General features: G+C 38.4%; 2 protein-coding genes across 7 annotated transcripts in view; one reads left to right on the top strand and one right to left on the bottom strand.

Moving 5' to 3' along the window:
* The first annotated feature begins 384 nt into the window (after positions 1-384).
* LOC121508429 (UTP--glucose-1-phosphate uridylyltransferase-like) lies at positions 385-19,924 on the top strand. Of its 2 annotated transcripts, none has more exons than XM_041785287.1 (10): positions 385-593; positions 5,890-6,008; positions 10,132-10,239; positions 12,530-12,715; positions 12,810-12,943; positions 13,931-14,228; positions 14,317-14,514; positions 14,631-14,873; positions 15,397-15,501; positions 19,549-19,924. In XM_041785287.1, exons 2-10 carry the CDS (start codon positions 5,907-5,909, stop codon positions 19,654-19,656), a joined length of 1,482 nt encoding a protein of 493 aa, XP_041641221.1. In that variant the 5' UTR covers positions 385-593; positions 5,890-5,906; the 3' UTR covers positions 19,657-19,924. The 2 variants fall into 2 exon arrangements, with proteins under 2 accessions (XP_041641221.1, XP_041641220.1); XM_041785286.1 differs by lacking the exon at positions 385-593 and adding an exon at positions 4,800-5,016.
* A 3,259-nt stretch (positions 19,925-23,183) lies between these two features.
* The window catches only part of vps54 (VPS54 subunit of GARP complex), a 30,522-nt gene continuing 26,259 nt past the window's right edge, over positions 23,184-27,446 (bottom strand). For all 5 annotated transcript variants that reach the window (XM_041785346.1, XM_041785345.1, XM_041785348.1 and 2 more), the window contains 6 exons: positions 26,572-26,659; positions 25,165-25,286; positions 24,997-25,077; positions 24,778-24,885; positions 24,597-24,691; positions 23,184-24,372 (listed from right to left, as the gene is read on the bottom strand). In XM_041785346.1, the coding sequence (XP_041641280.1) occupies positions 24,267-24,372; positions 24,597-24,691; positions 24,778-24,885; positions 24,997-25,077; positions 25,165-25,286; positions 26,572-26,659 (600 nt within the window). In that variant the 3' untranslated portion in view covers positions 23,184-24,266. The remainder of the gene's footprint in view (positions 24,373-24,596; positions 24,692-24,777; positions 24,886-24,996; positions 25,078-25,164; positions 25,287-26,571; positions 26,660-27,446) is intronic.

The raw sequence follows: 27,446 nt of genomic DNA, 5'->3' as shown, positions 1-27,446 counted from the left end.
GTGCAGATGTAGTTGATGACCCCTGCTCTAAAATGAACAGGAAAACCTCATAAAACACTGTGGAACTGAAGAAATGCATCTTTAATAGGCAGTATAGCTTAACTCCTGTATATGTAGATGAAACAAAATCATTATTTTCTTTTTTTATTGATTTTTATTTCAATAAATAATATCTAAGTGTTCTTCTTTTATTTCACATCATTTTTTATTCTCTTGAAGATTTGCTATGTTTTGATTAAATAAAATCCAAAATTGGTGTCGTATTTAGAATGAGGCGGAACCTTCAGGTTGCCTCCTGTGACTGACAGGCATCTTTAACCAATCAGCGTTCCACTTTGTGTCTTCACGCTACGTCACTGGCTGTCAGTGGTGGGCTCGTGCTGCAGACAGCAACAAGCTAGGCTAGCTGTCAGCTAGAGAAGCTAGCAGGAGGAGGATGAAACTTCGACCCATTTCCACCGTTTAAACCGAATTTTTGGTCCTTAAATCGGGTCCCACAGGGTCTGAGCGGTAGTCTGTCCCGGTCCCAGGCTGTTGGTGTTGTTCCAGGCTGTATTTTTGAAGCTTTCCCGGTACTTTGACAGAGTGTTCAGGTGGGTAATAGTCTGTTCAGACAGACTTGTGGCTGTTTGTGCACGAAAAGTTTGTCCTGTTTGGAGCTTTCTGGAGTCATTACAGTTAAAATGTCAAATATTTAAACTTATTCAAAGTGTTGGTGTAAACCAGCTTCTGCCCTGTGTACATTCAGTGTTTGCACGCTTATTGGCACTTAATATAAATAACTGTGGACGTGAAAAATATCAAAACAACAACAAAAGTATGAACTAAATCACCACATGTTAAGTCAAATATTGAAGACTGGCTAAAATAAAGATAAATATTGACTGGTAAAATTATATTCCTTATAAGCCTGCTCCATAAAAAGGCCTCACACCACACCCCCTTAGAGTAAACCTAAAAGACTTGAAACTATAAGGCTGCCATATTTTTTGTTTTTTTGTTTTTTTTTAATGTACACTATAAAACATTTTAAAGACAGGATTGAAAAGGAAACCAGGCCAAGGTTTAAAATAGACAAAGAGCTAAGAAAATACCTCACACAAGAGGTGTAAAGGTCAGATTAAATGTCACAGTTAAAGCCTCACTGTGGGATTTAAATACATGAAAGACGTTCAAACAAAAAGCATGTCAAAATAATGCACGATTACATAATATTTAAGTTACTACTAAACATGTACAGTGGTGCAATGTTGATTTAAAGTTTCATACGTGCAGAAAAATTATCCACAGATATCAAAAGTAGATTCATTAAATGAACTTCAAGAAGCTTCATGTGGAAGTTAGAAACGGTCCATTCTAGTAAGACTAAAAATAGCAGTATACCTTCATACAAGATACACCATTTCTGTACTCAAGTAAAGATATACTTACTGTGATTAAAATGTATATGTTTACCGGTATGTAAATCTGCTCAAGTAAAGTCATTCATGAAATGTTAAAGTACTAAAAAAGGATTTTGTCTTTATGTAAAAAACAAACGTCCCTAATGGTCTAGTGCAGCGTTATTCAACCCTGCTCAACTGAAGAGCCAAACTGTTGAAAAATACCTTTGCAAGAGCCATAATGTAAGTGGTGAATAGTGTCAAAAATGGGTTAAAGGGTCGAGATAAATAAGCTATAGGTGGCAAAAAAAAAAGGGTCAAAAAGCGGCAGAGTAGGCATAAAATGAGAAAACCTGGGTGTACGGTAAAGAAATGGCAAAAAATGGTGATAAATTACAAAGAAATGAGTTACAGGTGGCAAAAATTGTCAAAAACAGCAAAAACATGGCAAAGAATTGACTAAAATGGACAATAAGGTAGGAAAAATGGGCACAAAACAGCAAAGAGTCGCAAAAAATGCTGAAAGGTGTGGCATCTATTGGCAACCGTGGCTTAAATGGGCAAAAAAAAAACAGAATAAAAGAGGGGGAAAATGTGATAAAGTGGCAAAAACAGGACTGCTTCAAGCAGTGAAAATGTATTTAAGTGGCAAAACAATGAAAAAAGGGGGCAATTAAAGGCAATGGAAAAATACAGACAAAAAAATAAAGGTTGGCAATTAAAGCCAGCTGTTTAACTGTGGGAAACAAACTGATTAATGTGACTTGCAATGGATAATTACTGAGGTCACAGTTTCTCTTTTTAAGGTTTTCTGAGGAAATAATATTTTAAATAAAGACACAAAAGAGCCACGCGTTGAGTATCACTGGTCGAGTGGATTCACAAAAATGAAATGATGAAAATGAAAAATGAATCTACAACTATATTGTTTAATCAAAGGCTGATATTTTAAATAGATTACAGTGCAGCCAGGAGTGCGAACTAACTAATAACCTTTAGTCAGAGTACTGAAACGGAGTTGTCTTTTGGGTACTTGCACTTTTTTAATTACATTTTGAAATCAGTACTTTTACTTATACTTGGGTAACTTATCCAGATTAACTGTCCTTTTACTTCACTTCAACACTTTTTGACCTCTCAGTAGACACACACAGTAAAAACTGAAGCGTTGATATTTCAGGGTTAAACATTTCTGAGTTGATTTAAACTCCTAAAGTGTAATTTTAATTCCATTTTGAGTGAAATGGATGTGAAGTTATTCTACCGTGTTGATTCACCAATGTTAGTTTAACTCCGTAGAGTCATTTGATCAACTGAGACGCTCTTGCACCATGAGTGAAGCTATCCACCGAGTAAGAGTTCCTGTCTGTGGCTTTAGCTGCTCCCAAAGTCTTTAGGGGTGCATTGTGCATACACCTCTTCTGTATGCTAGCATTGCTGAGGTTGACTCAGGCTGATGTTACTACAGCTCTGTCACATTGTGAATCATCCCATTGGGGACAAATAAAAGCTCTTGATTGATATTTAACACCTTCAGAATAGTTGTTGAACTATATGTAGTGTGGACAAAGATAGATGCTTTTTAAAGTGTTAAATTTAACTCTGATGAGTTTAATCAACACTGTCAATTTTGCTGTGTATTTATCTTTATTATAAAGGTGTGATTTTACATCAACAACCCGATTGGAGATCTATTCTCTCGTTGCTCTTGCCACTAATGAAAAATCTTATTTTACTGTTCAGCTCCTCAGTATGTAATCAGTGCTTAAAGAAACATTTAAATTAGATACTTTAACTTGAGTAGATTCAAAGGCTGGTACTTTTACTTAAGTCAATTTTGACCCATGTTTCTGAAACTAAACTTGGGTACATCAGTTGTGTACTCAGCCAAAGACTTTTGTGCTTGCACTGTATTTAATATTGGATTTTTGCTGATTTTCAATATGCTGGAATGTTCAAACTAATTTTAGCCGATACCATTACTGATACCAATATTTAGACGCCTTTTAAAGGCACGCACAACACTGGAGTTTTGCTGATATCTGATATGCTTATATTTACAAATTTATTTTAGGCAATACTAATTTTCAAATGTAGTTCAGACCTCAACCTTCAGCCCTTAAAACAGACTTTAAAGTCTAAAAAATTATTATGAATAAAGAAGTCCTCAGCTGACCAGTGTTAACTTTGAAAACAATTTTCAATTTTAGTCTCAGTCGTATTCTTTAGATTAAATGTCTTTTAGTTTTAGTCATTCCTTCTCGTTATAGTTTTAGTCTGGTTTTAGCCTATAAAACGTCCTCACGTTTTAGTATTTACTTTTAGTCCAAGCATTTATTCCCTTGCCTAAATCTGGTACCAAATCGTGGTAGTGTGTTCTCAGCACTCTGCTAAACCTGGGGTCCCTGCTTTCTACAGCTGAGAGGCGGAGTAGATACAGATGTGTTGTATTTTGATAGATATGATGGATTTTGAATGTCTGACAAAAAGTAAATTACATTTTAGTCTAGTTTTAGTCAGTTTCAGTCATCAAAGGTCTATTTTTGGCTAGTCTTACCCTAGGTTTTCTCATGGAAATAGGCTGTCGATGAACAGTAGTCATGGTTTTAGTCGACAAAATTAACACTGCAGCTGATGTCTGTTGGTCCAAGCCTCAAACTCCACTAACTTATTTGTTCATACAGCTGGATTAGGCAGATTTTTATAGCCTAAATATCAGCATAAATGTCCTTATCTTTTAGCTTTTATCTACTGATACAGATATCACAGGGTTACTATCTTACATCTAAAAAAAACGCTAATCAATTACAGTAGCAAATGTAATTTCTTACATTCCTAGCTATGTGCCTTCTGTGTTTGCACACAGCCCTGCAGTCTCAGGCCCTTATACATGCATTAAAGGTGCGTTCTCTTTGCTGATGAGGAAAAACATGCACCATTTTCTGACTTAGAAGGACATAGCATTGATCGATTTAACGCTGTTGAGAAGAATAAACTTATTTACACAGTGTAGTTTTAAGTCGTCTCTTTTGATTCACTTAGTAGTTTTTTCCCTGCTGGCTCCAACACGGATTACAACACTGAATTTTTACCAGACGAGTTGATGGAGGTTTATCAGGTCGATGGCACTGGATCTCTGTTTCGATTTGACTCATGATGCTGATGCTTCACACTAACCGTCTGGTTGTTCAGTTAGCCTTCATAATTGAACACACAGCGCTTCTATCAGCCTCTGCAGTTTTAACCACAGCTGATCAGACCCGTGGCTGTAAGCATTGTGAACGACGTGACGTGGACAGGACAGAACAATCCCACTACACAGACACAATTGAACACGTGCTGGCTGGCTGCGTGTGATTGGTGTTTGTGACTGTGGGCCGGTCTTGTGTTGAGTTCAGGGTCGGGGCTGCCGGTCTGTGAGCTCCCTCTCGGCTGAGGATGAGGAGGAGGACGGCTGTTGTTCTCTGACGGCTTCAACACTTCGTCTTCTTCTTTGGGACCATTTTTATCTTTTTTTTTAACAAACACAAGGACTCTCTCAAAGCTGAGGCTGATCCTCCTTGAAGCTTTTATTTTTCCGCTAATCTTTTTGTGTTTTGACTCCTATTTGGTAAAATGTCTCTGACTGTAGCTGGTAAGTTTATATCTGCGGCGTTAGGCCAGATTTGGGTCTTTTTAGAGGTTAATGAATAACTTTTTGGTTTTCATTGAGAGTTTCTCTCAAGGACAGTCTGATAATGAGTGTTTGGGAGGCTAAAGTACTAAATGCTTCACTTTTAATTCATTCTTAACTCCAAATTTCACAAAAATGTCTCACATAAGTGAGATCAACTGACATTGAGTTCCGCTTTTTATTCAACAGCTGAACTGGTTGAATTATAAATATGTTTAATTTATGAAGTGATAACAACCCAAAATCATGGTTATTTTAGGCAAAACCTCAGATTTATGTTCTTCTAGGCTTTGGTCAAATTACTTGAATGAAAAATAGATAAAGTGCTAGACTTTAATCGAATTTCCTTCAGGATCAATAAATCTAATCTAATCTTATCTATTTGATGACAGTGGTTGCATGAGTTTGGTATTTTTTTCTGCTGCAAGAAGCTTGGCTGTGCTAAGAATTGTGGGGAAAAATAGGCCATGATTTAAAAAAAAACAGGCCTGTGTTAGAACAGGAAGTAAATTACCCAGTTTAAGATAAATCCAAATAAAACAAAAACGGTTATAAATCGTGATCTCAATACCAATAAGATAATCATGATTAGGATTTTTACCCTAATCAAGCAGCTCCATATTTTCTAGTTTCTTCTATTGGTTATTTAGGAAAAAATAAGAATATATCTTTGGCTTTTGGACAAAACAGACATTAAAAAGTCATGTTAGGAAAACAGTGATTGGTAATTTGGACTCAGTCAGAATGAATCCTCTCAGCCTTTACTTTTGAAAGTGTTCGCTGAAGTTTAGTGATGATTAAAGTGGTCTAAAATAAAGAAACTTGTGTTTGCAGACCTGACCAGAGGAGCCATGACAGAGTTCCAGGAGAAACTCCGCCAGCAGCACGAGGAGTCGATGCACCGCGAGCTGGAGGCGCTGCTCGCCACAGAAGCTAACAAGGCAGAGGCTGAGGTGAGGAAAACGTCTGCTTTGAATCTAGCCCATCTACCAGTGTTAATTTTGGCAGTTTATTTTTAATTTTAGCCTAAGTTTTAGTCTTTAAACTAGAAATGCACTCACAGAGCGCAGACCTCCACCATTAGCCCTATCTTCTAATCGTACAGAATCCTTTAAAAAATTCCTGGATCCAGACGGTGATCTGGATCACTCCCAAAATCTAATCAATTCTTCCTTATGCCATTTCTGACATTTCCTGAAAATTCATCAAAATCTGTCCACGATTTTTTGAGTTATGTTACTAACAAACAAAGTAGCTAACTAACAAAGTAACTAACTAACTAACAAACCCACCCTATCACATGACCTCCTTGGTGGAGGTAATGAAATGCATTTTAGTTTTTGTCGCATTTTAGTTATTTCTATCATTTTTAGATTTAGTCAAATTTTAGTCAAAGAAAACTGAAAAGATTTGAGTCTAGTTTTAGTCCAAGCGTTTACTAAAACTAGACTAAAACCGTGTTCCTTGTGGTGGTCGTCATGTCGTCTCTTTTTCACAGAGCAGTATTTCACAGATCTATTTCTGTAGTCTTAGTCTAGTTTTAGTCATCATAGATCTATTTTTGTTACTCTTAGTCTAGTTTTAGTCATCACAGATCTATTTTTGTTAGTCTTAGTCTAGTTTTAGTCATCACAGATCTATTTTTGTTACTCTTAGTCTAGTTTTAGTCATCACAGATCTATTTTTGTTAGTCTCAGTCTAGTTTTAGTCATCACAGATCTATTTTTGTTAGTCTTAGTCTAGTTTTAGTCATCACAGATCTATTTTTGTTAGTCTCAGTCTAGTTTTAGTCATCACAGATCTATTTTTGTAGTCTTAGTCTAGTTTTAGTCATCACAGATCTATTTTTGTTACTCTTAGTCTAGTTTTAGTCATCACAGATCTATTTTTGTTACTCTTAGTCTAGTTTTAGTCATCACAGATCTATTTTTGTTAGTCTCAGTCTAGTTTTAGTCATCACAGATCTATTTTTGTTAGTCTTAGTCTAGTTTTAGTCATCACAGATCTATTTTTGTTAGTCTCAGTCTAGTTTTAGTCATCACAGATCTATTTTTGTTAGTCTCAGTCTAGTTTTAGTCATCACAGATCTATTTTTGTAGTCTTAGTCTAGTTTTAGTCATCACAGATCTATTTTTGTTAGTCTCAGTCTAGTTTTAGTCATCACAGATCTATTTTTGTTAGTCTTAGTCTAGTTTTAGTCATCACAGATCTATTTTTGTAGTCTTAGTCTAGTTTTAGTCATCACAGATCTATTTTTGTTAGTCTCAGTCTAGTTTTAGTCATCACAGATCTATTTTTGTAGTCTTAGTCTAGTTTTAGTCATCACAGATCTATTTTTGTAGTCTTAGTCTAGTTTTAGTCATCACAGATCTATTTTTGTAGTCTTAGTCTAGTTTTAGTCATCACAGATCTATTTCTGTTAGTCTTAGTGAATTTTTAGTCATCACAGATCTATTTATGTTAGTCTTAGTGTATTTTTATTCATCACAGATCTATTTTTTTTAGTCTTAGTCTAGTTTCTGTCATGGAAAAAAGGCCTTCGATGAACATTTTTAGTCGACAAAATTAAGACTGCCCTCTTCACAAATTTTTCATTTTAGCTACCATCTTACCAACAAGGAGGCTTAAATTTGACTTTAATGAGGTACAAAGCGGTGAACTTTTATTTGTGAACTGACAGAAGAAATAACAGTGCATATATTCACATGCAGAGTGCAAATCCAGTGGGACGGTGAGGATTTCCTCCCTTCTACTTCTCATACCCTCCCACCTCTGATGATAATGTTCGTCTCTTGGAGGGCCACATTTAATCCCTCCCTCTGCTCAGACTGAATGCATCCAGCTCTTCAACAGTGGTGTTGTCATTTCAGCACAAATGTCAGAAAGTTTCCTTTTAAGAGACTCATTTATCTGTTTATTAGATGCATCTTTTGCTCAGATACAAAGACAAAAACACTCTTGCTATCTAACCCAAACACGGGTTCTCAGTTGAATACAAGCATCTGTTAAAAAATAATAATCACCGTCAGCTGTAGTGATGGGAGTTTAAGCTCTTATCAGTTATCTGGGTTATTTGACTCAGTCCAGAACAAGTCTGTTCTCTCAGCTCCCAAACAGCTCTTCATCTGGAGGACTACCATTTTAGCTTTATCAAATGACCAAGTTTAGCAACGCTTTGACCCATGATTGTCGTATGTGCATCTTTGATACTGAAATTATTTAGGCTATTATAGAAAAGTCGAACCATAAACTTTGGCTCCCATGATTCATATAAAAAAGCTACCTCTTAAAACCAGCTCTTCTACAGATGGCACATCATTACAGCCTGCTGGACAGCTGCAAATGTGTCCTGCTCTTTCTTGTATTTTGGATGTGGGTGGCACATCAGACAGGCTTTCCTGTAGTTTTCATATCATGGGGATTTCAGATATTGTATGAAAGTTTGCACAGGAAAAATGCTCTGACATTTGAGAATCTGCTCTCACTGTGCATGAGTGTGCAGCCAAAAAATATCAGACATGTCTGAAAATCATCCATGTCCATGTAGCTAATTAAGCCGCGGTCGGCCATTGTGTCCCCACAAACTATGCACGAGTTGCACTACTCCAAAACCAAGCCAGATTATGCACAAACGTGTAAAGTGTGTGCCTAGCTATAAATAAAGTGCCAGTTGCATTTTTTTTCTTTCTGAAATAGAAAAAAAATGCATCAGACACAATAAAAACAGTACATTTACATTTAGAACAATAAAGGTAAATTACATTTCCACTATCCTTTAATCCAAGATGTGTGTAAACTGGGAATTTACTATTGCACTGATCCAAAGGTAGCAGCATCCTTTCCTGGTAACATAAATTACAAACATAAAAATGTCCTTTTTCACAGATGAGCAACTGGTAATCTTCCTGCTATTCCACAGTATGAAATATTAAAATTATTATCGAATATTAGACATTTATAAATCGATTCAGAATCTTCCACCTCCACATAACGATGCATTGAAGGATCGATGTTTTTTTCCACCCCTAACAGAGCAAATGTTTGTAAAGTGATGCAGACAGAGAGTTTATCAGTTCATCTTATCGCAGCCTGTAGATTCTGTTTGGTGGAACATGAGGTGAACAACCCAGAGGACACAGACTCCTGCTGCTGCATGAGTATTAATGTTTCAAACACAAGCTAAAGATTGTGGATACAGGCATGCTTCTGAGGGTGTTTAAAGTGAAGCAGGGAAATACTAAAATTGACATTAAATACAAATCACATCAACAGACCACAAACCCTCAATCTTCTGGATCAAACAAGGCAAGACAGAAACATGGAAATTGGTTAAAACAGCCATATTTGATCCATTTATAACATAAATTTTAAATTAGACATTTAAAAGATACTTTTTGATACTTTGTTATATAAAAAAACACTGTTTTAATTATGTATAGTAACAAAAAGTGCCAAAGCTTTTAAAAAACTTCAGATCTTTTAGTTATATTTTAGCTCCTGCATGCTGCCTAAATGCACAAATATGACAGAAAGTTTCCAGCAACAAAACATTGCTGTTGTATTTTTGCAATGCAGACTATTTGCAGGAGTTTGTCTGCAATTTTTGGTAACGTTGCAAACATATTTCTGCAATTTCAGCAGTGTGCAGTAGAGCTGTGCATCTAGTTTGATTAGGATTATCCTGTTGATTTTGTTACCAGGTTGCTCCAGGTTAGGTTGCATTCTCACTTGTCTGTATTGTTTTTCATGGCTACTTCTTCATGAGTGCAGACGAGCAGACAGTAGGGGCTTACATTTCTACCAACGTCCGACAGTCTGTTTTGGACCAGAGACAAACATCTTCTAGCATTCCAACCAGACTTGGCCTAGAATTTATGCTTTGGTTAATTCTAAATGGGCGTGTGAGCTGATTAACATTACTGTAATTTTGTAAACTGTGTCCTGATTAAAACAGAGCAACAGCGAACCCTAAAACTCTCAGACCACAGCTGAAAACATTTTAGCTCTTGGTAGCAGGAGTTTTATATTAGTTTGTTTTTCTGACAGAAGCTAAATGTTCGATTTGCTGTCTTTCAGATCTCCAGGAAAGACTTTGATGGCTTCAAGAGGCTCTTCCACAGATTCCTGCAGGTCAAAGGTCCGGCAGTGGACTGGGTCAAAATCAACCGGCCGCCCGAGGACTCGGTAAGCAGCAGCAGACCCCCCTTCCAGATGAGTCTCACTGTTTATCACGGGTCAGAGTTTCATGTTGCAATCCTCCACGCTGCAGTCCAAGGTCAGCGTTCATACAGAGGCTGAGCTCAGACGTCAGAGAAGCTGGTCGTTAGCTGAGGGTGACCAGCAAGAAAAAATGCAAAGCATTGATTGGCTTTTACTGATTCAAAACAGAAAGACGGGACTGCAGCGCTGCAAATTCTACCATATTCACAAGAACCGTCTTTCACTTAGCTTGTAATTAAAAGATGAGTTTCTTAAGGGCTAAAAAAAAATTAAAAATTAAAAAATTAAAAAAGAAGAAGAAGAAGAAAATACATAAAAAAAAGTGTCCTATTCTTATTGGTTTCAGTTGTCATTAAGACACAAACTCTAAAATATTTTATTATGATTATGATTATTTTTTTATATATATATAATATATATATATATATTTTTTTTAGATCAAACCTTTTTGTCTAACTGAGATTTAAGTAGGTGTAGTAAGTAAGTAAGAATAAGGTCTAAAATCTGAGATTAAAGTCAGAACGCTGAGCTTAAAGTCTGAGTTTTGAGGTTTAAATCAAAGTTCAGAGATAACAGCCAGCGTTTTAAGATTAGAATTAGAATTCTGAAAAAATAATCTGAATTCTAGAATTAAAACCAGAGATCTGAGATTAAAGTCAAAACTCTGACACTACAGTCAAAACTCTGAAATTACAGTCAGAACTCTGAGATTAAAGTCAGAACTCTGAGATTAATATCAGAACTCTGAGATTACTGTCCAAACTCTTGAGATTAAAGTCAGAACTCTGAGATTAAAGTCAGAACGCTGAGATTAAAATCAGAACTCTGAAATTAAAGTCAAAACTCTGAGATTAAAGTCAGAACTCTGAGATTAAAGTCAGAACTCTGAGATTAAAGTCAGAACTCTGAGATTAAAGTCAGAACTCTGAGATTACAGTCAAAACTCTGAGAATAAGTCAGAACTCTGAGATTAAAGTCAGAACTCTGAGATTAAAGTCAGAACTCTGAGATTAAAGTCAGAACTCTGAGATTAAAGTCAGAACTCTGAGATTACAGTCAAAACTCTGAGAATAAGTCAGAACTCTAAGATTAAAGTTAAAGCTCTGAGATTAAGGTCAGAACTCCAGGATTAAAGTCAGAATCTGTGATTTAATTCAGAGTTCTGGGATTAAAGGTAGAAATTTTACAGTTTTTTTCTCAGAATTTGACAGAAAATTTTGGATCCAAGTGTTTCTAATCCTGCTCTGTACACAGGAAAGGAATGAATCCATCAGAAATTTCAGCTGAACTCCTGCAGGTTCTCTAAATTTCAGTATTTAAACATTGCAGATATTTTTGTACAGTTTAGGCAGTGTTAAGGAGTTTTTCTGTATTTTTGGTAGCTTAAATCAAAGAAGAAGGTGGTTTGAGTGTCTAGCACTTCTATTTTTTGCTGCTGTATGAAAACTGGCATCGATATTGTTTGTTTTCCAACAAAACCACATCGAAGTTTAAAGTTCTAGTATTGTACCAGCCCTAGTGTCTTTAAATGAATGTAGAAAAGTGGAACTGTCCCTTTAAATGACTCAACTACAACAAGATAAAGACGAGCTTCACGAGCTAGTGTAACCAGATCTGAGCACAGAGGACATTCAGACTAAAGCCAACTATTTATCAGCAGCGTGACATTTCCCTCTCTCTCACAGACACACGCCGTGTTCCCAGAATACCCGGCACGCTGAAGGTTAGCTCTAAGAATAGTCTGACCGCCACAGCATCTCAAAGTCTGGATTTAGGGTCGCTGACATTTGTCTCCCACGCTGCTGGACACCAGCTGTTTGTTTTGTTATGTAATTTTAAAGAAGCAGGTTTTCACATTTGAATAAAGATTAGAACTAAACACCAGTGCATAGGGCTGGGGGAAAAAAGGGCCTAAATTCATATCTAAATATCGAGGGATCTGGAGAGATTGTGAAGGAAGGTTTGCAAACTTTGTGCAAACATCTGAAGTTATCAGCCTGTGGGAAAGTAGCCAGCTAGAGGGCGCCAGAGGGTCTTCCAGGAAACCCTGATGAAGGTTTCTCTTAGAAACTTTGATCAAATTGAAGACAAATCTTAAGAATGTGGTGAGTGAAGCTCTGTGTTCTTCATTTATTGGTATAGATCATTTAACATCAAACATATAAACAAACATGTCAGCATAAGGGGGTGAACAAAGCCTGTTTTTTTTTGTGTGTGTTTACAACCAAACATATTCTCTCCACTGATTTTTCAGGTTCAGCCGTATGAAAAGATCAAGTCAAAGGGACTCCCTGACAACATCAGCGCCAGCCTCAACAAGCTGGCCGTTGTCAAACTAAACGGTGGTTTGGGCACTAGCATGGGCTGTAAGGGTCCAAAGAGTCTGATCAGCGTCCGCAACGAGAACACCTTCCTGGACCTGACCGTGAAGCAGATCGAGGTAAACAAACAACACAGATGCCAGCTCTGAATCTCCAAACAGTCATCAAATCCAGGTTTTAATGGACTGCTCTGTTTTTTACTGTTGCTATTAGCATCTGAACACAACGTTTAACGCCAACGTACCACTCGTCCTCATGAACTCCTTCAACACCGATGAGGACACAAAGAAGATCCTGCAGAAATACAAACATCACCGCGTCAACATCCACACCTTCAACCAGAGCAGGTATACATGAGCACACTAACACTGATATTCATACGCAGCCCTAAAAATCTGAGCTTCCAACTAGGGCTGGGAAATTAATCAGAAATTAGAGTAAATCACAATATAGCCTGCTGCAGTTTTCAAATCGCAAAAGGTGCGAAATTTCTTTGACCTGAAATTTGTGTCAAAATACCAGCTTAAGACTTTTCTTTTTATGTATTCAATAATCATGCAATCATTGAGGTGCCATTTTCTCGAATAGTCGTCAATAAAATCCTACCTTCTTCATTGTTGTGCTTTTTTCTTATTAAATATAAGAATGATAAAAACCCTTCATTGCAACAATTCATATCCAATTTGCAATACAAGTCAAAATCATCAGAATTAGACACTTTTAAAGAACTGTTCAGCCCTTTTTTAGGAATAACAGAAAGTTATGACCATATTTCCCTCATTTAAGGCTCTCTCCACTGGCTTCCTGTGTGTTTTAGGATTGATTTTAAAATTTTGATTAGTGCTGTTACTCGATTAAAAAAAAAAAGTTAATCACATCACTACGCTGTGATTAATCATGATTAATCACAGGAAGAGAGATCAAGTCTCAGGAAAAAAGGCAGCAGGTCCAAGGAAAAATCCTGTTTAGGCTCAAGAAAAAGGGCGTGAGCTTCAAGGAAAAATCCTGTTTAGGCTCAGAAAAAAAGTCATCAGGTCTCTGAAAAATAACGTGTCAACCCTAAGGTAGCGAATGATCAAGTCTCAGGAAAAAAGGCATCAGGTACAAGAAAAAAAAAAGTTAGGTTTTCGAGAGAAGTCACGTGGGTAACATATTGAAGAGTTGCAGTCATGGCTGACGATGTCTAGTCTGTGACAGTTTTCCAGTGTCCTGATGCCTTTTTTCCTGAGAACTGATGCTTCTTTAGTCTGAGACTTGACAGGAGGATGTCCTAAATGGACATTTTTGGGTGATTTTGAAGGAGTCCCGTCAGTGATCCATCATTCTCCCTGCAGGTATCCGAGGATCAATAAGGAGTCTCTGCTGCCTGTCGCTAAAAACATGGGTCTGACTGGTGAGAACTCTGAAGCCTGGTACCCGCCAGGTCACGGAGACATCTACGCCAGCTTCTATAACAGCGGCCTGCTGGACAAACTGATTGCAGAGGGGAAGGAGTACATCTTCGTCTCCAACATCGACAACCTGGGAGCCACCGTCGACCTCTTCATCCTCCACCACCTGATGAGCCAGCCGGCAGAGAAACGCTGCGAGTTCATCATGGAGGTCACCGACAAGACCCGTGCCGACGTTAAGGTCAGTCTGAGCAGTCGTGGTGTCTGAGCGTTTCTGTCTGTAGCTGTGGTTCTGGTCTCTGAGCTCCTCCTGTGTCCTCCTCCTGCAGGGTGGAACTCTGATCCAGTACGAGGACCATCTGAGGCTGCTGGAGATCGCTCAGGTCCCCAAGGCTCACGTCGACGAGTTCAAGTCGGTCACCAAGTTCAAGATCTTCAACACCAACAACTTGTGGATCTCCCTGCCCGCCATCAAGAGGCTGCACGAGAAGAACGCCATGGACCTGGAGATCATCGTCAACCCCAAGGTCGAATAACACAGCGTGACTTTTTCAGTAGAAGCTTCTGAATCCCATGTTAGAATCTCAGTTTCACCCAAAGCTGCTGCTCGCTACTCTTAACCAAACCCTGAATGTCTCTGCAGACGCTGGACGGCGGTTTGAACGTCATCCAGCTGGAGACGGCGGTGGGCGCCGCAATCAAGAGCTTCAACAACGCCATGGGTGTGAACGTCCCGCGTAGCCGCTTCCTGCCGGTGAAGACGTCGTCCGACCTTCTGCTGGTGATGTCGAACCTGTACAGCCTGGACGCTGGCTCGCTCACCATGAGCAAGAAGAGGGAGTTCCCCACCACGCCGCATGTCAAGCTGGGTAGCTCCTTCACCAAGGTCGGAAATAGGCGAATAATAATGTGTCTAGTTCTTCAGTACGGAGGCCCAGAGCAGCCAAAATTGATCCTTTATGGATCACTTTGAAGTAAAAGTAATTCCTCTGGTTTTTTTGTAAAGAAATTTGGTTTCTTGTGTAAAAATATCACAGGTTAAGATGAAAAACTCGCTTTTTTTGATGTGTTTTTTTTTTTTTTTTTTTTTTTTTTTTTTTTTTTGTCTTTTGAAAAAATTGCTGATCTTGTGATGATAACAAGCATTATTTACACATTTAACCTCAACATCTTGATATTTTAATACTCAGATATTGACAATGAAGCTGGTTGAAAGAGTCTTAAAGGCCTGATTCAACACTATTTTTCATAAGGGATTAGACCACTGATGCTGTCCAAGAGTTTCCACATTGCTCGATGCTCATGTAAAAAAGTCGTCCAGGTGCTGCATTTTTGTGACTTGTTGAGTGTAACTGGAGTACCTGCTTTATTTTCAGGATTCACACTGTTGAAACTGTTGTTTGTTGCAGGTTCAAGAGTTTCTGCAGAGGTTTGAGAGCATCCCGGACATGTTGGAGCTGGACCACCTCACCGTGTCAGGAGACGTCACCTTTGGAAAGAACGTCTCCCTGAAGGTAAAACACTGATCAAAGTTTAGTGCATTCAGAAAGTATTCTGTTTTCCAATTTTTTGCAAATGTATTAAAAATAAGAAAACAGAAATTTCACCTGGACATAAGTATTCGGACCCAAAAGCACTGTAAATTTAGCTCAGGTTCCTCCTACTTCTCTTCATCGTTGCTCACTTGAATTTCACATGGGTTTTTTTGGAAACTCCGATCAGGCTTTCATGTGTTTTCACTGAGGAGAGTCTTCTATCTCTCAACTCTGCCATAAAGCCCAGATCATTGGAGGCTGCAGTGATGGTTCTCCTTCTGGAACTTTTTCCCATCTCCACTCAGGATCTCTCAAACTCATTTAGAGTGACCATCATGTTCTTGGTCTCCTCTCTCACTGAAGTCCTTCTCCCCCCCAGTTATTTAGTTTGGCTGGACGACCAGCTCTAGAAGAGTCCTGGTTGGTCCAAATGTCTTCCATGTGAGAATTCTGGAGGCTGCTGTGCTCTTGGGAACCTCCAGCAGTGCAAAAAGGGGGGGCATAATATAAGATAAAAACACTGAATCTGAGAAGAAAGGTACTCTAAACTAGTGAAATTATCTGTCCATGCAGCAAGATCATTTGTCTTAATAAGATATCTTGAAATAAGATTGTTAAATCTAGAAATAAGTCAGTCGGCAGAACTCTTCAAAGGGTTAAAATAAGCTGAAAATGCTGGTTTTAAGCCAAGATTGCTTAAAACTGAACTTCCTACAGCAGGGGTGTCCAAACTTTTTCCACTGAGGGCCACGTACAGAAATACATAAGGATGTTGGGGCCGCTTTATTATCCAAGGTGAGGTATATGACATTGATTAAGTCAGAAGCAGAATAAAGTGGGAGCTGGGGTGGAGGATTCAGTGGCTAACAATGCAAACAGTCAATAACTTCCAGGTTTTTGGGGATGCCAATGAGATTTCAGGGGCCTTTTTAGCCCTAGCTACCACTGGCTCTGCCCCCCAGAATATTATTGGTACTGATATTTGCTGCCGTAACCTGTCAGGGAGTTAGAAAACAAGAAATTATTATTTTGGTTGGCAATATGTTTACCTTGTACAGAGTTGTCTGAATTTAGTCACAAAAACATATCAGTATATTCTTCTCGTCAAGATGTTTGTTTACAGAGTTAGCATGGCAGCACTATCTTGTGCTGAAACTTTGAAGTACAGTCCAGTCAAGCAAGTGTGGGCCATATTTCATTTTATTTGTAGAATTTGCTGCGGGCCAATCAAAATTGGACTGCGGGCGGAATTTGGCCCCTAGGCCATAGTTTGGACACCCCTGCCCTACAGCCTAAAAATAAGTGAACTATACGAAATATAGGCAAATTAATTTCTTTAATTTCTTTCCTTTAGGAAATTAAGCTGGAAAGTTATAATAATGTAATAAAATATTATCAGATTTAGTAGAAAAAAATACTTAATATTAGTAAAGTATGATTAAGCTGTCTTAAAACAAGTTGGTTCATCTTGAAATAAGTCTAAATCCTGTTCAATCTTAAAACCAGTCCATATTTTTAGACCTTACATCCTAATGCTTCTACTGAAATCAGGCTGTATAATTTATTTCAACGTTGTTTTAACAGATTGAAGTCAGAAGTATTCTGATCTATAAACTGTATTTTTTATCGATGCTTTTTTTGTGATTCTTAAATCAAGCCACTTGAGTTTTTTACTGAATCTTAAAACAAGATTTATTTTGATGAGACTGTGAGAGAACTAATGTAGCTTATTCCAACAGTTATTTACTTAACTGAAGGACTTCCTAAATAATGGAGACAAAAAGATATGATCTTGCTTGATTTAAGATTATACTGTAAAGTTACACCCTAAAAACAATAAAAAAAATAGTTAATTAATCTAAGTTTTAAAATCTTGGTAAAAAAAAAAAACAAACAAACTTAAGATTATCAGTGAGAGCTGCAGAAATGTTTCTGTAGCTTTCCTTATTTATAAAGCCATTCTGGGCTAAATTTCAGACCACGTATCCTCTCTGTTGATCCTGAAGGATGGATTTCACAACCTGCGTTTGTTTGACTTTGTGCAGTTTGTTGTTCCCAAAGTCCAAACTGAGCTGGGAAAGAAGCCTCTTAGGTTTTCTGCTCCTTTTGTTTGGAACAATCTGCAGACTGAATTTAATCTGCAGAGCCCGGTGTCTCTGAATGTTTTTAAATCTTACATGAAAACTCAACCCAAACTGTCTGTATGTCACTGTTCTTGTTTTAGCTGATGTATTTATTATTACTGTAGCTGCTGTTTATCATGAACTGTTTGAGTTTTAGTGTTTGATATTTGAAACTGTATTACTGCCAATTTTCTACCAACTACCTGGTCAAATAAAGGGTAAATAAAAAAATTAAAAAGGTAGTGAAATAAAAGGTGATTCTTAAGGGGAGCCCTGCATATTAAGACACAAAGCAAATTTTGATTCAAAGCTAAAATGGGTTAAAAAATGGCAAAAAAAAATGGTCAGAAAGGTGGTGAAATTAGATTTTATTTGTAGCAGAAATGGGTGAGAAATGCCAAAAATTGATAAAAGAAGCCAAAAAATATTTTAAAAATGGCAAAAAAAAAAATGGGCATATCAAGTGGTAAAAGATGATTCAAAAATGGCTGAAATGACATTAAAGTGGCAAAATAGGTGGAAATTTGGTGAAATGGGATGAAAAATGATATAAAATGGCAAGAAAAGGGTTAGCTGAGGCAGAAAAAGTCAGAAACTGGCAACAATGGGTATATAAAATTGTGAAATTTGGCTTAAAAAGTGGTAAAAAGGGTTAATAGTGGCAATAATGTGTCAAAAGAGCCAACAACAGGCAGAGAGTTGCAAGACTTGGTTTAGAAGTGGCAAAAACAGATAAAAAGTGTTTAAAATTGACAAAAATGGGTTTTAAGTTGCAAGTGTGTTAAATTTGGCGAAAATGGGGGGAAAATGATGAAAAAGGGTTCAAACTTGGCAAAATTGTTGTAAAGTGGCAACAGTGTAATTAAAAAATATTATTAGTTTTTTTAAGGCATCTGGAGGCCCCCTCTTAGTGTCTTATGACCCCCAATGGGGTCCCGACCAACGTTGAGAACCCCTGGTCTCCATTACAGCTACTTCTTCCATATACTCATCGTCAGTAAAACTGCACTCTAGTTTAAAAATGAGAAGGTTTTGCATATAGAAGACAGTCAGCATGTCTCAGCATGCAGGGTTCTTTTTAAATAAAGAGCAACGTTTGGGTTGCCATTCGTCAAAAAGCAGGAAAAACTGGTTAAGCTTTATGCGTTTGTGTCATGATGTGTGCATTAATTTATTAGTATAGTAGCATTTTGTCATTGTTTAAATTTACTGACATTTTTAAGGGTTAAACAAAAGTGCTGCACATCAAGAGGTGAGATGAAACCAGGACTAGGGATGGGCCTTTGAAGAGAACTTCTCTTCTTTTGTGATTTAATGACGGCTGACTACTGCCACCCTCTGGTGGTAGAACCACATTACAACAAGTTAACAGAGCCAATAATGGAAAGGTTGTATTGTTTAGATGTGAAGATCTAATTGTTATAAAAAGGTTGGTTCTTTGGATTTATTTAGACATTATGTTCATCCCTAATTACAACTGAAGATACCATATGTGCACAACATTACATAATACTAAATAAAATATGTGATTTTTTTTGTTTGTTTGTTTCTGTGTCAAAGTCAGTCACAGTAATAGTATTTGCTGAGAATTTAAAGTGCTATAAGAAGGCAGGAGGAAACATTTAAGGTGTAATAAATCAGAACTGTGCAGTTTAAATAGCTTCAACAGTATCTAATATCTAAGAGTAGAAATAAATGATAAATAAAGCTCTGTTCAGTGACACTAGTGCAGTTTTTAGTTAATACAGGATGTGTGGTATTTAAAAGAGAAAAGAGAAGCATCAGGAAGTGAAGCACTTACTGAATGAGGCTGTTTTCAATATTTCTAAAATTGATTTTTTTAGTTGCGTTAGTAAAACATTCTTTTTTCTGTGGCAAATCAAAAGTCCTCTTCTTCTTCCAGGGAACTGTCATCATCATAGCGAACCATGGAGACCGGATCGATATTCCTGCCGGAGCGATGCTGGAGAACAAGATAGTCTCAGGAAACCTGCGGATCCTCGACCACTGAGGCCTTCTGGGAAAAAAAAACAGCCAACCAACCAAAAAGCCATTTGCATCTTGAAGAGTCTCAAAGAGAGATTTATTTTCTCTGCTGAACTCTCACTGATCGTTTTTGTCTGTTTTTAAAATAAAACAGGCTGAAAGGTTCGACCTCCTCCTCTTCCTCGCTCTTCTGCTGATGCTCACATCCTCATGGAGAAACTTTGTTACTGCGACAATCACTGGGACGTCCCGGTCGACTGTCTCTGCTGACTATTAAAGAAGTGCAATATGGACCCGCTCAGTGTCGTTTTCATTTCACATACAAAAACACATTTCATGGTACCTCCTCAACATAGGCAGGGCTTTAGCGTGGTTGAGTGACACTGCCACGATGAAGCACATTGAGGCAGTAGTGTACCTGCTTCTCTGCTCCAGTAAAGGCTGAAAGCAGCGAGACAACATGTTCTTAAGTAGGGGAGGGTTTGGGACGTCACGCAGCAGTTTGAAGCTGACAGTGAGAGGAGTTTTGCTTCTGCGTTGGACATCTTAGCTGTGACGATACTCTTTGACCAGTTATTGGTCTGCGTCGTCTTCACGTCACACTTTAGCATCGGCTTAGCCAACTTTGAACCTCACCAGAGGTGATACGAAAAAAGTACCAGGTACGAGGCAGTGATCATCAACTGAAGCCCTAAAGCTTCCCAACCAAAAATCTGATGAAATGCCAAAAATGTAGGAAGGAAAAAGATGTTTTAAATCTTTTCTCTTAGATCCCTACAGCTATTAAAGCTCACATATTATGCAAAAATCAACCTTTTCAGGCTTTTCTAACAAGAATATGTGCCCCTGGCCTGTCCACAATCCCCCGAAAAAATCAGGAAAAATACATTCCCTCCCCCTCTCTTTCTCCAGCTTTCAGAAAATGTGTGCTGAAACAAGCTGTTCTCAGGTTTTCCCTTCATGTCATGTGGGGAGTTAGCCCCGCCCCCAGGTTCGGTTGGCCCTACTCTATCTGGACAAAAGTGTTTGGCCACCTGGCCATTACACAGGGAATATTTGTTACTCCACAGTCCAGTGTAGGTGTGATTTACTCCACTCCATTATAAAACATAAAGCTGTTGCCATGGAAACCCATCCATGAAGCTCCTGCTGCAGTGTAAGTGTTTACATTAATGCTAGAGGAAGTTCAGATGTCTTCAACTATGGAATCAGCAGAGACTTCTACTCACCATGAGCAGTTGTTGACCTTGATTTGTAATTTTACACGTTCTTCTCCCTCATGGCTGAGTCGCTGTTGTTCCTAAACTCTTCTACTTTGTAATAACATCACTGACAGTCGACTGTGGAATATCCAGCAGGGATGAATTTTGACCAGCCGTCTTAAAACAAAGGTGGCGTCATCCCAGTTCCACGCTGGAAGTCTCTGAGCTCTTCAGAACGACCCATTTAGGATCACTGATGTTTGCAAGGTGAGGATTTTACACACCTGTGGACAAATATATATATTAAAAAAAAAACTAAAGTAAGCCAGAAAAGAGACCAAAGAAGAAGAGTTTCTCCATCATCCTGTTTTATTCACATCAGGTTTGAAGGATTCTCAGACATGCAGCCCCTCTCGAGCGGGTCGGCTCATTCACACACACACACTCACACACACACACACACAGTGGTATGGTAGGCACACCGCAGTGAGAGCTCAGACGTGTCGATCTAAAGGAGGCACTTCTGAAGCAGACAGTGAACATCGTCCAGGCCTTTTTGTTCTGTCAATGGCGGTCACATCGAGTCTCTGATTTCAGCAAAAACACAGAATTATCCTTATTTATAAACATTTCCTCTACTGTAAAGCTTCTGTAGAAGGAACCAAAGCTTTGAATGAATGTAGTGAAGAGGAGCTCATATTTAGGTGAATCTCGGTTTTCTTAAAGATTTAACTTCCTGTAGTGTTTTTTTAGAAAAGTAGTCTAATTCTTTAGATTTTTTCCAGATACCACATGATTATAAGTCATTTAATTCCTTTTAAACTAATGATGGAGGGTGCTGAAAGCACCTAAAGATTTATATCAAACACATCTTTTACTGAATAAAGATGCAATATAAAAGGATAAAACTGCCATGAATCTTCTGCATTGGTAATGTTTGACTGGAACGACAAAACTGAAAACATTTTAACTAAAACCACAACATTTGATCGATTTAGACCGAGAGCAGGACTGATTTAATTCTAGTTCATTAAAACCTAGTCGGGCCCAGGACTGGGGTCCTTAGACTTTTATTTTTGCCATCATGGTATCAATGAAGTCTCAGTTTGGTTTGACTTTTACTTTAAGATATCAAAGTTTAAATTGTGGTTTGGGGACGGCCCTAGTGTGGCCAGCTTTACAGGATATCTGAGTTGTATTTCTAGAACATTTTTGATTTTATATTCTAGAAAACGTAGGGTTTTTTCCCTCCACCCAGAATGGCCCTAACATGCCACCGTAGAGGTCAAACATCTGATTATCACGTGTCATGTTCTGCAGTCACACTCATTAAACTCCAGTATAAAAATCAACTTCATCTCGAAGATGAGAATGCCTCAGCTGAAGGAAATTTCAACCTCCTGGTAAAAAAGTGCGACTGATGCCGGATCAGACTACAGTAGTTTTAATCTTTAGTGTTAGCACTCAGTCAGGCTTTACAGCATAGATTGTGTCCTGTTACAGCAGTTATTTTGAAAGCAGTACAGTTAAATCCTCTGATTTTTTTATTTTTTATGCTCCTTAATATATGTATGTTTCAAGTTGAGAAAGACTTGAGGACTCTTATTATTCTTTGCATTTTCCTTCATAACCAAGCAGGCAGACTCTTGTTACCATATTTAGATTCTACAGTCATCACAATTGCAAATTGCACTGAGGAATTGCACATTATAACCAAATCTTAGGAAAATAAACCTTGTAGGAGCAGAGCCTTCTATATGAAGCACAGGAGCTGACTCCCATTTGAGAGCCAGTTTACTTAACCAAACTGGTAATGAGCTGAATGATCCAGATCCCCCATCATAACAAGCAAAGCTGGATGGACATAAGCAATAGAAACATAAGAAAAATCCAGCTATACTAGGACAAACTGGACTAAAGCTTAAGCCCCTTCAGGCTTTAGACAAAGGCTTTAAAAGGGACATATTTTACCCCTTTAAGACAAGTTCATAGCTGTCTCAGGGGTCCCTAAACAACTGTGAAGTTTGTAACTTGAAAAAAAACACTCCAGAGTTGGATGTTTGCATGTCTAAAAACTCCTCTGTTTCAGCCCTGCTCAGAACGAAATGTTTCTGTGTCTGTGGCTTTAAATGTAAATGAGCTGCCTGACTCCACCCCTCTCAGAAAATGGATGTGGCTCTCCTGATCCTCCTCTCGGCTGGTAGGAGAGGAGGGTGGAACTTTCTTCCAAGCGGGGAGAACCAAACGAACCTGGGGGCGGGGCTAACTCCCTACATGACATCATGAGGGGAAAATCTGAGAACAGCTTGTTTCAGCACACATTTTCTGACAGGTGGACAAAGGGGTGGGGTTGTGGACAGGCCAGGTGCACATATTTTTTTAGAAAAGCCTGAAAAAGTGTATTTTGAATATGTGACCTTTAAAGCCATGTCTGCTGCTGTTTCTTCAACAGGTTTTAAACTTTTTTATTTTGCCTAAATGTGTTACTTCTGGAGCTTGAAGTAGGTCAAGACTGCAGTTTGACCATTCGGCACAGCCGTGACCCGAACAAAACTTTTCTGGTCATGATTCTCTATGCAGAAATCACTTCCTGCCCCCCATCTGGAGTTCTTCCCTGTCACATGACATTATCTACAAGAAATTCCTGTAGTCTGATCCAGCTGTGAAGACTTTATTTCCTGTTTTACTTTGGTAGTATTCACAGTTGAGATGTTTTATGTTGACTTTTCAGGAAATAAACTCTTAAATTGCACTTTTTAACCAGCTCTTTCTTCATTAAAGGTCCTTAAATTGTCAAAATTTCCAGGCCTTAAACAAAAGAATTCTGGAAAATATTCTTGTTTGAGTAAAAAAGGTTCAGAAGTTCGTCTGTTTCCAGCCGTCACCCCAGAGAATGAAACCAAAACCAGCTGTGTGTAAGCTTAGAAACACCGTGAAGGAACCCTGAAGGAGACAAACGCTCTTTCCCACGCCCTCACGTGTGCATTAGTTAGTTTTCAGTGTGCATCGAAGATAAAAAAAAAAAATCCCTTCAGCTCGGCCCTGCAGGAGAAAAATGGGCCACAGTGTTGAATTTTCTAAGACGACAGAAAAATAAATTACCCCTCCAGTTCTTAGAGATTATCTACAGGCTTCTGTCCCTCTAAACGTCTCTAATAAGTTACTGTTTTCATGTGGAGTCGCACACAGTGAGACAAGGTGGCAGCAGGTTTTAAGGAGGCTCTGACCGCTTCACTTCAAAGTCTTTTAAGGTGGAGCTGCACATGAAGCTCCATCGACTCGCCACTCTTCTTCTCCTCCTCACAGTTATTGTGTTTTTGGTCCCTGTGGGGCCTCCTCCCCCTTCAGAGGGCCCTGGTCGGCCCCTGAAGTCGGCCCCCTGTCACCGGGTAGGTCGATGGGTCGGTTTTGGACGTCCCGCCTCCGTCCTCCATCACCTCTTCTGCTCCCAGATCTCGGCCATGTTGAGGTCGAGGCGCTCCAGGCTCTTCAGCGCCTGGACGTTCTCCGTGTAGAAGGCGACGTCGACCACGACCAGGCTGAAACGAAAACCACAAAGACCGAGTCAAACTCAGAGCAGGTTTTATCAGAGTTTGACGGAAAGAGCTCTGATACTGACAATGATAGAAACCCCCAAACTTCAGTGATAATTCAGTTTCAGATCCATCAGTGATTGGGCAGACATGTGTCCTCAGACTACATAACACCAGGACCAAACACAGCTAACTTTCACCCATTTACCGTGTATTTATTGTTTATTTACCCGTGCTGTGGTCCTCCGTCATTAACCACCCCGAGCCGAGCCAGCTGCCTCTTCAGGTGCATCTTAAAACTGGCGTTAATCCTCAGAAACAACATCTGTAGAGAAAGCACACATCAGTCTGAGTCTGACACTTGAAATATCTAACACAGTGAATAAAACATGAGGCTGTGCCGAGTCTCACCTGTGTCTGCTCTTCAGGTAGAAGCTCATAAATCGCTTCGTGCATCTTCGCCATCTGCTTACAGACGTTTCTGAAGCAGGCCGAGGGCATCGGAGCTTTCACTTCATACTGAGGAACAGCAACAAAATGAAACTATAATAAAAGACTGATCCAGTAAATATCCCTGCAGTCTGCTAAGACTGATTCACTCTATAATATATAGAATAAATTAAACTTTACCTTTGATAAAACCTTCTCAAACAGGCTGTCCATGATGGCCACCAGCTTGGCTGAGATCTCTGCTATGTGGTCGTTGTAGTCCTAAAGAGGGGAGAAAAAGACTCGGACGTTTAAAACGTTAATCCAAGTATAAGAGGGAAACTCTGAGGTCAGGAGGCGGCTCATTACCTTGGTGATGTGGTCGAAGTGTCGGAGGACGCTGAACTGTTTGGGCTGTAGTTTGGTCTCAAAATGAGCTCTGATGACAGGAATGTAGTGAACCACCAGCTGGAGGCAGCGGGACGCTAATGCTGCAAACACAGGAAAGTTCAAGCTAAATTACGCACTATATTTGCAAACTGTAAAACTGAATTATCAACAGATTTGAAAAGATAGAGAATAGGAGAGATGATGCACAAATAAATGAAGTAAATACACAGAGAAGGGCCAGAGATATTCTTTGCCGTTTCCCCTTGTTTTCATGTCTGCATCCAGCTGGGTCATGAGCGTTCTTGTAAAAATACTTGTCTGAACACAAACTATGTTACTGGAGGAAACCACTAGAGGGCACATGAGAGCGCTCAGGCTTAAACGTGGACTTGATTCAACAGTTTGTCTCTGCTGCAGTGTTCATGATCCCATCTCTGCCTCCATGCTGCCTCTATATCAGGACTGCTGGGCAAAGGCAAAAACCATGATGAGGATCATTACTGCAGATATTGAGATCAAGATTATTAAACAAGATTACTTACTGGTTTTGCATGAGTATAAAGGTCCAGTGACTTAATGCATTTGTTGATTTGCTTTGGGGGGGCGGCCAAATCTGTGCAACAATTCTGGAAGTCATTAAGCACTGCTCCAGAGGCTGACTCTGTTGTTTTTTTTTTGTTTTGTTTTGGGGTTTTTTTTACATTTTTATGAACCAACAGCTGCCTGTTTCTTATGTCCTGTGGCACAGCGATGGATAAATCTTAATTATCTTGATTTCAGGATTGTTGGAAGCTCCATCTCTTCTGACATAGTCAGCCAGATAGAAAGATGTCAGAGATGAACAGACTGATGCAGAGGGAAATAAACCAGAAATAAATCAGAAATAATAATGCAAGGAGGCAGATGACAGAGATGGAAATAAGAGCTGAATGATTCATGAAAATGACCTTATTGCACATGCAATTTAATATGCAATTATTTTTAGGTTCCTCATTTAAAATATTTTTTTAATAAATACAAGCAATAAAAATTCTATATTATAAGCTACACAATATTAGATAGAATAAACAAGGGGGAAACGATTCAAAACAAATATCTAATTGTGATTATTTTGGTTCAAATTGCAAATTCGATATAAATTGCTATGTAAGAAAACATTTCCATGAGTAAAGCATAATGTGCATAAAATATCTGCTGCAAAAAAAGTAAAATAATTATATAATATAATATTGCAACTTTTGTAACTTGCAAATTGCAGCAGGCCATACTGCGATTGAATCTAATGATAATCTAATGATAATTGTCCAGTGCTAAAGGTAATAGAAAGACTTAGATGGAGACCAAAACAAAGAGAGACACATCGAGGATGACTGAGGCTCCTCTTACCGAGGTTTTTAGTGGTGATGGTTTTGAGGCCGACGACCTGCAGAGCTCCGGCTCCCAGAACCAGCTGACAGCTCCGGGAGTTGAAGTGCTGCAGAAACAAAACAACACAGGGGCTTCTATTTAAGATCAGAGGCTTAAGATAGCGGTTACTAATCTCTCTGCTGCACAAAAGTTCAGATCTTAAACTTTAGAGCAGGGGTGTCAAACTCAATCACAGAAGGGGCCACATTCTGAATTAAGGTCTAACCTGAGGGCCGAACAGGGTCCACATTCAACCAAACTGTTAACCTCATTTTCTCCAGTAATAAATTATGGGGAAAAAAACTAGCACTGATGAAAAATGATCCAGAGAATTAAAAAGTCCAAATGAGTGGATAAAAGGCTCATGAGCTGAGATAAAAAGTCAAACCTACTAGTTCAAAAGGTCAAAACACAAAATTAAATGTTAAAATAATGCTTTTAAAAGGCAAATATAATAAAAAGTCACAATCGTGTTTTTTAAAATGGAGCAAAATATAAATTGAAAAGGTCAAAATATGAGATAAAAAGTCCATTTAATAAACTGAAAAGCTCACATAAGATAAAAAGTGAAAATAATATATGAAAAACTCAAAATACAAGATAAAAAGTCAAACTTAGAAATTGAAAAGCTCAAAATATGAGATAAAAAGTCAAAATAATAAATTGACAAACTCATTATACAAGATATAAAGTCAAACTTATAAACCGAAAAGGTCAAAATATGTAACAGAAGTCCAAATGATAGATTGAAGTCATAACTGTGCAATGCAAAATTGAACATTTGAAATGAAAACAAATAAATTTCTTTTACCACATTTCTTTTTTCTTCTTTTTTTTTTTTACATTTTTATGGC

This window comes from Cheilinus undulatus, linkage group 4 (assembly GCF_018320785.1).
Source record: "Cheilinus undulatus linkage group 4, ASM1832078v1, whole genome shotgun sequence".
NCBI lineage: Eukaryota > Metazoa > Chordata > Actinopteri > Labriformes > Labridae > Cheilinus > Cheilinus undulatus.
Note: the sequence above shows the minus strand (reverse complement) of the source record. Positions and strands in the feature narration are given on the sequence as shown.

Excerpts from the sequence above, each read along its gene's own strand:
- LOC121508429 (XM_041785286.1), top strand. Across the intron at positions 6,009-10,131 it reads CTAACAAGGCAGAGGCTGAG|ATCTCCAGGAAAGACTTTGA; the intron begins GTGAGGAAAACG and ends GCTGTCTTTCAG. Across the intron at positions 10,240-12,529 it reads ACCGGCCGCCCGAGGACTCG|GTTCAGCCGTATGAAAAGAT; the intron begins GTAAGCAGCAGC and ends CTGATTTTTCAG.